The sequence below is a fragment of the Dama dama genome, chromosome 24 (assembly GCF_033118175.1).
Source record: "Dama dama isolate Ldn47 chromosome 24, ASM3311817v1, whole genome shotgun sequence".
Lineage (NCBI taxonomy): Eukaryota > Metazoa > Chordata > Mammalia > Artiodactyla > Cervidae > Dama > Dama dama.
In genome coordinates, this window is record NC_083704.1 from 47,706,119 (window position 1) to 47,718,676 (window position 12,558).

General features: G+C 36.9%; 1 protein-coding gene across 37 annotated transcripts in view; it reads right to left on the reverse strand.

Annotated features, from left to right (window-relative positions):
• Positions 1 to 518: 518 nt before the first annotated feature.
• The window catches only part of SLMAP (sarcolemma associated protein), a 145,806-nt gene continuing 133,766 nt past the window's right edge, over positions 519 to 12,558 (reverse strand). For 20 of the 37 annotated variants that reach the window (XM_061128306.1, XM_061128297.1, XM_061128303.1 and 17 more), the window contains 3 exons: positions 9,833 to 10,004; positions 5,767 to 5,901; positions 519 to 2,429 (listed from right to left, as the gene is read on the reverse strand). In XM_061128306.1, coding sequence (XP_060984289.1) covers positions 2,337 to 2,429; positions 5,767 to 5,901; positions 9,833 to 10,004 — 400 coding nt within the window. In that variant the 3' untranslated portion in view covers positions 519 to 2,336. Of the gene's footprint in view, positions 2,430 to 3,793; positions 3,884 to 5,766; positions 5,902 to 9,832; positions 10,005 to 12,558 lie in introns of all 37 variants that reach the window. The other 17 variants (XM_061128307.1, XM_061128298.1, XM_061128304.1 and 14 more) reach the window with 1 other exon arrangement.

Here is a 12,558-nt window from a genome sequence, read left to right on the forward strand (position 1 = left end):
ACCCAACTGTCTAGCGCCTTACTGTAATTTTTAAATGTGTTACAGGGTCATTCAATTCTTGACTGCTAGGATTAAAATTTCTTAAAGACTCTATCACTACCAGTGAATAATCCTACTCTTTATATAACCTGAATGTAAACTGAACAAAACTGGGGGTACTGCTTATGAATAGGCTCATTTATATTCTTAAGGAAAACTGGCAGTAACTACAAAAACCCATTTATTCAATTTGAATAAAGTAAATATTGATACTAGACTTCACATTTAAAGAGACTTGTCTGGCAAGTGAGTCACATTTTAACAATAACCATGGTAAAAGGGGGGGGAAAAAAAAGACCAGTAAGTTAAATAAAAGGCTAATAAAACCTGGAGGAAACAGCTCAGCATTTTCTTTTAAACCCTGAAGAACACCAAACATATATTATGTTGCATAAAGAGTCATTTCAAGAAAAAACAATTAATAACACAATAGCAGAGTCAGTACTAAGAACTTCAATGATATCCAACTCAAAAATGCATAGGGAGAGTAAAGTTATTTTATTAAATCATGCACATCACGTGTGTTAGTGCAAATAGTTTAATCTGTACTCCAGAAATTCTATTGTACTTTATATCTTTACAAAATAGATTTAAACAATTATTTACTTTAAAAAATGTAATTCTGAAGTTAAGCATTTCAGAACAATATTTGCAATAACCTATATACAAGAGGTACTGGGTACCACTGGCATATTAGCATTCTGTGGTGGAGTGGCTTCCTGCAACAGAAAAAGATGAAATGAACTACATGACAGTATTTTCTACAAGTCAATTTGTGACTAATTCCTCCATAAGTCTAGTGATCCTTCCAACAGCAAATCCCAAAGAGCTTAAAATATAACCTTTAAAGTATAGACAATGACTGCCAAACATCACAAGGCAAATTATATCCTAAACTCTACTTCAATATTTGGCCAGGCCTGTGGACTGCCACAGAACATTCAAGCCAGTTCACTGACATTCCCTCCCAGTTTTCATTGACTGAAAAATTTTAACTATGTGATACTTCAGGATATTCTATGACCTAAATAATCTTTATTGACATAACTGTGGTGCCGTACAAAAACCAAAGCTAAACCTTCACTTCCGTGTTTTAAATTTGCAACATCAAGCAGTGCTTAGGTGCTTCACTGTGCATGGAATACTATTCATCTTGGGGATAGTGCTTCTCATTAACAGAATGTCCCAGTTAACAACCATAAGAAGAAAATCACCATTTATATACCCAACCAGGAAATCTGTTGGTAGGTAAAACAGCTCACCTTGAACACAAATTAGCTTTGAAATATCATAACCAAATTAAGTCAGTAAAAGCTTATCTAAAGAGATATTAATTCTTTCTTCAATTAAACATGCTTGGAGGAAGAGATGATATGAAAAAAAAAAATCATGCTTCCTAAAATGCTGTATATGAGAAAGTAACTTGGCTTTTAAAGAAAAATATCTCTTTAAATACAGGAGGTTTAATAAATTACATTCCAATTGACTCAACAGTTTGGTTTACTGCACTGAAACTGTATAATTACTATGTTTTTGCTCCCAGAAATATTTCAGTTTGCTCAAGAAAATACGCACTCTCATGGAAAGTTTTTCAAAGTTGATGTCCTCCACATCATCAAGTCACATTAAGGCTGAACAAGTGTGCACATATTCCCCAAATCATCACTAGAACAGAGTGATTTTCCAAGTGTATTTCTCCTTAAAAAAAAAAAAAAAAAGAATCCACACAAAGAGTTGTATCTAAGTCTTGTTCCCAATAGCTCAGTGGTTTTATAACAAGTAAAAATGGCGTAAATATGTAAAAAATATATATATATGTGTATATATTTCAAACTGATAGGCACTGAGCACACAGGGCCTCTCTTCCCATGTATGTATCAGTTGTTTGGTTTGGGTAGTTATCGAATCAAAAACAGAAAGGAAAAAAAAAAAAAGAAAGAATTACCTGGCCATTAGAATTCAGAGTAAAATACCCATAAATTTAATGTTATAAATAATTTGGTGTACCAAGAAGCCTACTTTAGGCCACCGTAATATTCAGAATTTAAACATACTCATTTAAAAATTACATGAAAAATTGCAAGCAAATTATTGCTTACAGTAGAAGAGTCACAATTTTATATCCTCTTTATAGACAGATACATTTTATATACTTTAAAGCAATGACCCTACAGCTGTATTCTTGCACTTCTGCTGTTCTAAGAGGTAAAAAGGAAGAAAATGGTTCTGTTTGTCCCCAGCATGAGTGTGGTGCCAGCTTCTAGAGGGAGGACGGTGTACGGACTCAAGAAACGCTCTCATGGAGAAGCTCTGGCCAGACCTGGCACGTACAGCACGATGGCTGTCACCGCAACCAGGGCAGCCAACATGGGCATCCAGGGCCAGGGTTTCTGTGTGGAAAGAAACCAAGAGTCAAAATCACATTCTCCCCTCTTTTTTTTCATACCTATTAACCCCTTGGTTCCACAGAGTCCTGAATACTTAACAGAATATTAGAAAAACCTTATATCTGCACAAGAATATTATAAAAAGAAAAGAAGAAAAGGTGAGGGAGTGAGGATGTGAGGAGAGCCAGAATAGCAAGAACTTTTAGAGGACCACTGTGTGTAAGCCTAATACATTTTGGGAGAGTCTTGGGCAGTTTTCAATTTTGTTTGAAGCCTAACAGCAACTTGTCTAAGAAACTCTCAGAGTTGAGCCTGTTTTATTTACTCTGATATCCACATATTCAACTAACTGATGTACATAGATTCCTGGAGTATGTTTCTGCCTAAAATGTTTATTTCTTGATAAAAACCAGACTCACATGTTGGCGTAGCTTTATACAAGGGGCTGGTGGGTAAGGTGATAGAAAACGGTCAAAAGTTTTGATCGTCTAATCTGAAACTATAGAAGACAAAATCAGAAGGGGTTCAAAATAGAAAAGTGATATTAAGGTCCTTGCCTGTCTGATGCTGTTGGTAAAGACCACGTCCAAGGGCAATAATGCCACACGGTCGTCTTATATGCTGCACTAACCTGTATGTTTGTAGGAGGCAAGCATGAATAGGCTGTTCTCTGTGAACTATCAGAGGGCTTTACAATCAGTTTGTTTTATTTGAAAGCCTTATTTTCACTAGTGTTCTAAGTCATACTGGGAAAGCTGGCCTTTAAAGAAATATTGTAATGTTGCAGATCAGGGCTCAGAAAGACATAGGATTGGCTGATACTCTCACAAGGAAGTGCATATTGAAGGTGGGATTGTGAGTCACTGTCCATTATGTTACTCTCTCATCCTTTTTCATCTTCTTAGCCACAGTGTATATAGGCAAAGGGTTGAAACAACGAAATTCTACACTACGGAAAAAAAGAGGGAAGAGAGGAGGGGGAGGAAAGCTTGCTGAAAACTTCAAAGAGGCAAACTCTTCATTTTTCATTCAAATCTGATTAAACATAATTGGGAAGGGGGTACTAAGTTGCAGCAACTCATAGTTTACTCCAGTTTGCTAGAGACAAAGACTCAGTTAAAGGCAGCATATTAACATCTGGTTAGATTGGAATTAATTCATGGTTAGCGTTACTACAAAGGAAACAAGACAAAATGTTATGTGATTAGTTCAGTTCATTCGGTATGACACAACACGGAGCATACTAAATGAAGGGTTTGCTTCAGGTAACAAAATACCTGTGTGGTTTTGCCATGCACTATGTTACAAATATGGCACGAACAGGTGACGGGGACAAACAGACAAGGACTCAACAGCAGTGCTTGTACCTTTCTCTACCACAATGGACCGAAACACCAAAACAGGAAAGCCAGGAATAGGCCGATGAATACGGCTGGGACGGGTTGTAATATGGAAGGCTAAAGAAGGGAAGGGATATTAAAATCATTTTATGCTACAAAAAAATCAGATAAGATGATTTAGAACCCAGGGTGGGTGGGAGGGAGGGTAGAAAAGACATTTTAAAGACATCTAATATCATCCAGAATGATGGGCCAGGGTACGTAAGCTGGTAAACTACCAGTTTTAAAGACTGGCTGGAGGCAATGTGGGTATCCCTAACTGCATAATGAAACACAGCACTTTAAGACAGAGCGATGAAAATGCCTCGTCAACTGACGCTCTGCTTGACGGTATGGTATTTTTGTTCCATACTTGGAATTCGTTATTTGACAATGTACTCCTTCGGAAACTGCTAAGGTTTATCTTATCCCTTTATCAAAACTTTTTTTTTAAAACCTAAACTCTTTTGCTTGAGACAGTATTGCTTTCAAGCTTAAAAATAAATGCCCTGTGATACACAGTTCCTAAATCAAGCAAGAGATCTGACGCAATGTATGAGAAACGTTTAGTATATAAAGACAGGCAGCTGAGCCTCGGGCTTTTGGTTATGTTACCAGAACAGAGGTAACTTTTAACTTTTATTTTACCATTGTTATTATTTTGGCGGTGCCTTGGGGCATATGGGATCGTAATTCCCTGCCCAAGGACTGAACTCGTGCCCCCATGCAGTGGTAGCATGGAGTCCTAACCACTGGACAGCCAGGGGATTCCCAGTAATTTTTTTTTTAAACTGGAAGGGAATTACTACAATGAGTGTTATTACAGAGTAATATTTAATTACCGTAGCTCTAATATAAAAATAGGAAATTCACCCTTAAAGTAAATTATTTGTAGAACTGTAAATATTAATAGCAAGGCTACTTTCAAAAAGGTTCTAAATCATACAGAGGGATCCATTCTGATTATGCTAGATGTCTTCACAGGTTAATTCAGTAGAAGGTGGACTGAAATTCCAACATCAGAGAGATATGAATTAACATAAAAGAGAGAAGTAACCAAGCCATTATGATCTGATTTCAGATGAGTTCTGTAATTGACATTTTTACAACAAATGCAATCCGTTTTTGCTTATCTAAAGCCTCCATAACCAATTCGTCAATTTCTGAAAGGCTTCCACCTGGGCAACAAGTCTTTATTTATTTATTTTAAACTAAAACTTTCTTTAAGCAAAGGACAGTGGGCACAACTCATAAGCATTCTGAGTGTGACTGTGTAACTGGGTGGCCATGCAACAGTACCCCTCGGTACTTGTGCTGCAAGTTAAAGCAGAGTGCCTTCCTCCATGGGAAGTGTGTGGCTCACACCCACTGCAGTGTCCAAGCCATGACAGGGGTTTGAAACCAGTCAGAGCACAATCAACCACACTGAACATCCATCAGTTAGGGCCCACAAAGGCAATGATCACTAAAACGTGTAACACGACATTTATTTAGTATAACATCGTTCAAAAGACCATCTGCCTTTCTGGCAAATGAAATACAAATTAATACTGTTAAACTCCATTTATACCACAATGTTCTAACTGCATACACACACACAAACACATACTCACTCACACAAAGCCCTACAGAAACTCACTAATACTTCCAAATATTTATAGGAAGCCCAGAAGCCACTAAGCTTTTTAGGAATGTGCCTCAGAACATGATTAGTATAGAATGAAAACCATCATCAAGTCTCCATTTTTTGACACAATCAAATGCTAAGGAGTCACCATGTATTACCCTTGCTTCAGTGGGTCCCTGGTAGGAAAAGCTGGCAGTTCTTAGCCATGAAAAGCTTGGTTCATGTGTACTACAGGTCTTAGTTTCTCAAATCAGTTATAAGTCTTCTGAAAAATCAACTTCAGGGCTCTCGCCTGCCTCTCAATCAAAGCTAAGCCACGTTTGCAAAGACTTACATTATTTCCTTTCTCTCGGAGCAGCTTCAGGTTGTCTTTACATTGTTTGAGCTCATCTGTGATTGACTGTTTTTCCTGCTCAGTCATTTCAAACTTCAACTTCAGTTCTGAGAGTACAGTCTGTGTCTTTTCATACTAAAGGCAAAGAAAAAAGAGTGTGCAGACTCAACTTAAAATGGGTATGAAGTTATGTGTTTAGTCAGGCTTAAATACCAGACCCTGTTTAGTCACCTGCACCACCACAGTCAAGTGTTTTTGTTATGAGGAGGTTAAGGATCATTTGCAGTGATAAGAAGCAGCCTTTAATGTTAACTTGATTCTATGTAAGAGTTTTCTGGCCTTGGCGTTTAAAAAAAAAAAAAAATTAAGAGAAGTCACCATTGTATCATGTGTTTCTAATATAAGGTGTCACTTTTTCCACTAAGTGAGTTAGAGGAGAAAAGTAAAATTCCAAACTGAGCAAAAGGAACGCAAGTGAAGAGAAACCTCCATAGCCTAATTAAATGGCAAGTTTCGGAAGTCTGAGTTTATATCCTGGTAAGTAATGTCAGCCAAGTTATTTTAGTCATGAAGTAATAACTTTTAATTCTCATTAGACCTCCCTTTACCCAGCATCACTGTGTATTAAAGTGTTCTGGATAAGGAATGTCTAGGCAAATGAAGCAGAGAAATATTATCTAAGGTAACAATCACTATGACCGGGACATTTCTCTCTCCTGACTTAAGACTTAGAAGCATCAATGAAAAATAACTTGAGAAATCTGCTGCTGATATTTTTCTTTAGTGAAACACGCCACCTCCTGCTCTGGAAAACAGTTCACTGTATATAACATAAATTTTGGACAGGCAATCTAGCCCTTGAACATGGGTGACATCAAGGTAAAAAGGAGGATGGTTTGCCCCTACATTAAATGCCCCAGGAGGCAGGAATTCGAGACTGGCTTCACTTCTAGATACAGCATCTTCCATGCAAGCTGAGCTCTCTAGCAAAGAGCAAACATTGTTCTGCTGCTGGCTGTGCCTTTGTCTCGGCCTCCACTGCCTAACTCTGTCATTTCTGAAAGTTTTAGAAGGCAGACAGGCAGACAAGGGCTGAGTATAACATAAATATAAAACATGTCTGGCATACCAGAAAGATTTCTTCTCTTCCCTAAACACAGCCCACGAGGCTGAAAATCCAGTTCCTTTCTGGCTGTATCCTAGGAATTTCTCAATGAAGGTACACCTTTATATGGTGCTTCTGAATAATGCAAACACCTTGGAGGGATATATCAGGCATTCATCATTATGCACTCCAAAGATAAATAGTACAGATGCAAATGTGGAAAAACATTAGTCAGAAGTGGTGTGGGCAGGGGCTTAGGGTCAGCAGCGAATTCACCATAGCAGGAAGAAAGACACGGGTAGAGAGGGAGGTAAAATATGAAAGGAACTCCCTGTTACCTAACCACATTCCCAGAAAAAGTTTGGGTAGTATGCCAGAGAAAAAACTTAAGGAGTAAGATTCATGGACTTCATGACAGGTTTGTTTTTTTTTTTTCTTTGTGGGGTCTGTGTACTTCCTTCCAGAAGGCAGAAGGTTACCGGCAGGCTGCCAAAACAAATTCAGTGTACCTAGACTAGTCTCTGCACAAAGTCTCTTAGAACATAATCAATTCTCAATGATCTGATTCCTAAAGTGACTAAGTGAAAAGTGCTTTGCTGATCGAAATTTTCCCTTACTTTCCTTTTCCACCATTCCTACATCCAGCCTGCACTGTACACCAAAGCACTTCATCATTTCTCCATTACAGAAGTTGTGAAGAAAGACAGGAAGGCAGCTTAGTCAGGAAGATCCTGCTGTTTACCTTCAGCTTGTGAGGGGGGGTGGGAAGGACTCTGGCCCCAGGGTTAGATGGTGAAGCCAAACAACTTCCCTGAGTCAGTCTTTGTAGGGTGGCCTTGGGTGCTCAATGTTTCTTAAATTATAAATATTCCTACTAAATCAAAATATACAGATGCTTTCTTAATTCAAATATTAAGATGGTATATCATTATTTTTCTCTAAATATTAAGGATTAAATTTTACTTTTCTCATGTACTTTTTGTTAAATGTACTTTTGTTTAAAAAAAAAAGCTGCCACATATTTAAGATTTAATTGTCAAAACAAAGGTCACCTTCTACAGCCTTAGTTTCACATCTCGTTTGGATATCATCTTGCTCCATCTTGCTTTCTAACTCAGAGGTGAGAAACGAGCTCAGGTCTGATTAAGATGGAACTACCACACAATATTACCAACACCTTTGGTTCTTCTTCTTAAAAATAATCATATCTGGGCTTGCTCAGTTTGTGATATTTTAGCTTGTGACAGTGCTGAAGATACAGAATCATTATACTGTGCACATTAAGTATGATTCTATGAGAGAAAGGAGAAAAAGCGGAAATGTTGAAAGGGAATATATGTGCATTAATAAAAGGTCGTAATTCATTTGCAGTGGATTACACAGATAGAAGAATCTCATTAAAGAACGTTTTAGTTACAGACTAGCATCCAAGAGTTGACATCAGGACAAACGGAAAGAAAAGCAATTTTACATTACAAAGGAGCATGATGACTACACATCATTTCACAATGAAAACACTGAACAAGAAAATAGAAGAGAAATATATTGACAAGATCAGACATATTTTTAAATGTGCTGCATTTAATGCAATCCAGAGGCTATCAACAATTTAGATGCTGTGACAACATGCCACTGCCATTTGTGGGAACAGTCAAAGCATTTTGCACTGATCGCTCAGTGACCAAAAACAGGCAAACAAGCAATGCAACAAAATGGCTAATGCATTCAGAATAACATACAATAGATTTATCTTCCAACCACAGCATTCTTCCCAGATTTTGAAAGAATTATGGCATGTGAACTGGAAGGACACAAAGTGCTTACAGTACTAAATACTAGGATATTTACTTTGGCACAGAATTTGTGTTCCAACCAAATAAAATGAGATTTCTCCCAAAACACATATCCTTAGCAAGAAGATAAAAATGAACATATTACAAAATCAATATGGCCACATGTAAATAAAAAAATGTTACAGTTTTGTGTTTTTTGTTTTTTTTTTCCCCCTTTAGGAACAAACATGAAGACAGAAGAACAATAATCATTTCCAGATTCAGGATACTATAAGGAGAGAAGAAAAATGCAAAGAAAAACTACATTGATTAAACAGATCTTCTAAAACAATCTGGGGAAAACTTGTTATTGAAGACAAAAGAGTTGTCTTCAAGTTCCTTCTGTTTAAAACCAATCCTTCATTTAAGAGAGTCTACAACCGGGGTGAGTCCTGCCGGGTAGATGGAAATGAATCAGCCTTCTCCATCCGCTAAGCTGGCCACAAGTCAATGCAGGTAGTAGTATTAGGCCAAGAGGACTGATTGCAGCTCTTACTGCCCCACAGTCAACCTCGACCATGCCTGTGTGTGTGTGGGGAGGGGGCTCCAACACCAACCCTCACTATTTTAAGTATGATTTTTTTTTTTTAAGCCACCAAAGTTGAGATTTTAAGCAAAATGACATGAGAAATGAGCATGCCTATTTGTGAAGAAGGAGAAAAAGAGATGGTGGAAAGGAAGGAAAAGGTAACAAAACATGATGAGTTTGGCTGACTGGGTATGAGCTGAGTTTCTTCATAAGCAACTTTTCAGGCCAGTTTCACCTGAGGGGTTTGGACAGCATTATGGGGTGGCCCCAGTTTACTTTCCAAAAGTCCCCTAAATTAAATGCGATACTATCTGGAAAGATAAACAATGAACTGAGTAATCTGGTACAAAGGTCAACTAACTGGTACAGAAAACCTTTTAATGTAACTTTGTATATTTATACTTTGAGACCAAATCTTACTGATAAATTCTCTATATATGGACCATGATACATAGCTAACAAATCACCAGGCAGAGATACTTCCAGTTTCAACTCTGTGGCAGGTAATGCTTCCCTTTATTTCTAACTAGCATGAATATCTGATTTGCTTTTGGCTTTAAGTCCAACCATAATTGGGCTCATAATGTCTTTTCGCTTTACCTCTTTCTGTACATCCTTTGCTTGGTTTTCAGCCTTACTGAGAAGAGTTTTTAAATCAGCTGAATCCCGAAGATGCTGTTCTTTTAAGGATCCCACTTGATTTTCAAGCTCTTTCCTGGTCACCTGCAGGATGCTGAGATCACTGGTAAGCTCTAAACTCTGCTTCTGCGAACTGCAACAGAAATACTGACAATTATTCATGCAGAAACCAGACACAGCAGGAAGTTCAATTTCTTTTATATTTATACAACTGTTACTAGGCTGGATGGAATGGATTTCAGAGGAGGAAAGAAAAGTGTGGAAAAAAAAAAAAGAATGATATTTTAAGAAGTAAAAAAGCATTAAAACACTAAAACAATGAAAGTTTAAAGCTGTTTCCTATTTTCAGATAATCAAATACATGCAAAGGTTGAAATTATAAAAAAAGAAGTAGAAGGTGACTGTATATTTTGTCATATCACATTATAGTCACTGTATCATAAAAATATTCAGTATAGGTCTTCTACAAGAAAAGAAAGCACATATTTCAACTAGTTTCTTCAAGTACTTGACAGATAGGATGGCGAACAGAAACTTAAAAGTCTAGGAGCCAGTTCCAACTTCAAGTAAAGATAAACCTACTGAAATGAGAAGATACCAAAATGAGAGGAAAACACAAAACAAAGAACCAGGATGGTTGGGATGCAGATCTCAGATCTGCCACTATTTAGCTGTGGGATGTTGAGCAAGTCATTTAACTGGTACCATTTCATTCTCTGAGTAAGCCTTTCCTGACCTCTTAGATCTGTGCCAGGCACTGTTTGCACAGACACAAATAACACAAGGAGAGTCTCAGTGCCCTCCTTGGTCAAACAAGAAGACTGAACTCAATAATTGCTGAGGCTGTTTTCCAGCTTAAATCCTGTGATTACTGTTACAACTTGATGTAAAAAAAAAAAAAATCACATTTACTCACTAGGAAAACCTTTTGACAAGCATCAGGAGAAATTCTTTGTTCATATAGAACAGATTTACGGACACAGCAGGGGAAGGAGAAGGTGGGACAAATGGAGAGAGGAGCACTGAAACATATACATTACCATATGTAAAACAGATAGCTAGTGGAAAGCTGCTATAAAGTATAGGAAGCTCAGCTCAGTGCTCCGTGATGACCTAGAGCGGGGGGATGGGGTAGGAGATGGGAAGGAGGTTCAACAGAGAGGGAACACATGTATACTTGTAGCTGATTCATGTTGATGTATGGCAGAAGCCTACACAACACTGTAAAGCAATTATCCTCCAATTAAAAGTAAATTAAAAAAAAAAAGGAAATTCTTTGTTCAATTCCTTCTACATCATGGACAACAAAGAAGAAAAGACCTGTACAGTGTAGCTGTGTTAAAGAATTTGGCTCCCATCTACAACAGAAATAGCTAAAGGAGGATGAGGTTGTCGAGAATCACAGTTATATGCCTCTCAGGATGGATCATAAGTCTCAGACTCAATACTGTACCTGAAGTAGTATAGAGTATAAATCTCATGCTGATTGGATGCTAAGCAGATCCTAGGTGTGAATGTGATGTTGTTAGGGGAATATAGCTAGGAACTAAACAGCATGTAAGACCCTGTAAAGAAAGACTAGCTTCTAAATACTACTCAAATGCTGGGGTGGCTTAACAAATAAATTAAGAGAACTATTAAACCAAAAAATCTAAAAAGCAAAATTAATGTCTTAAATAGTTTATATGAGTATAGACAGATAACTTGACCACTGATATTCCAACCATCTGGGGCCTAATATTTTTAAATCATATACTTCTAACTCATAAGGAATTTGTAGGCTTGCTTTTCAACATTTAAACAAAACTTGGAAGTAATTTTAAAAATAGCATTTAACAATCTGCTAGATTTCAATTTATCATATCTCAAAAATAAGGGATCAAGTCTGAATCTTTAAAATATCAAATATTCCAAAACAAGAATAATTTAAGATAATCAATACTGGTAATCAAATATCAATATTTCTTGCTTGATAGAATACCAAACTAAATGGATTCACCAAGATCCAAATGTATTCCAAATATGAAGAACCTGACTATCTATATCATCTTACACACATTTTATACCAAATAATTTGCCCACATATTCTGTCAACTGATGACCAGCTGATACTAAATACACATAAACACATGTGTGTGTGTGTGTGTCTGTGAGTGCACTCATTTATTTGTATTTTGGGCCATTATTTTGTCCTATTCATATTCTGAAATAGCTTTTACAAACTTTCATGTTAAAAACAAACATTTGTTTTATTCTCTATTGTTAATTAACTCTAAACATTCCAAGAGGAATATGCATAGAAAAGATTATGGAATAGTAAGACACTGGAAGAGAAAAAAGTGCTTTAAAAACACTGATATTAAAAAAAAAAGATACTGATACTGACCACATAATATTATAGGAAGGAGTTTTACAGAATAAGTCAGTACATCTTGCTCCTTCAATTAGTTCTTGATTTTTTAATATATAACCAATATTGCAATTGCCTTTGTTTTCATAAGAGTTAATGAGGAATGCTATTTTCTGATACATCTAATTATCACTTTTCCCTAAAGCGTATTTTCTATGAGAACTGACCTTGATCACTGAGTTTTTGCTAACCTTAATACTCCTCAGGAGTATAAGCACAAGGCTAACGAGAGAGGAATGACTCACGTTTTTGGTATACTGCGGGGAGGGCGACAGTT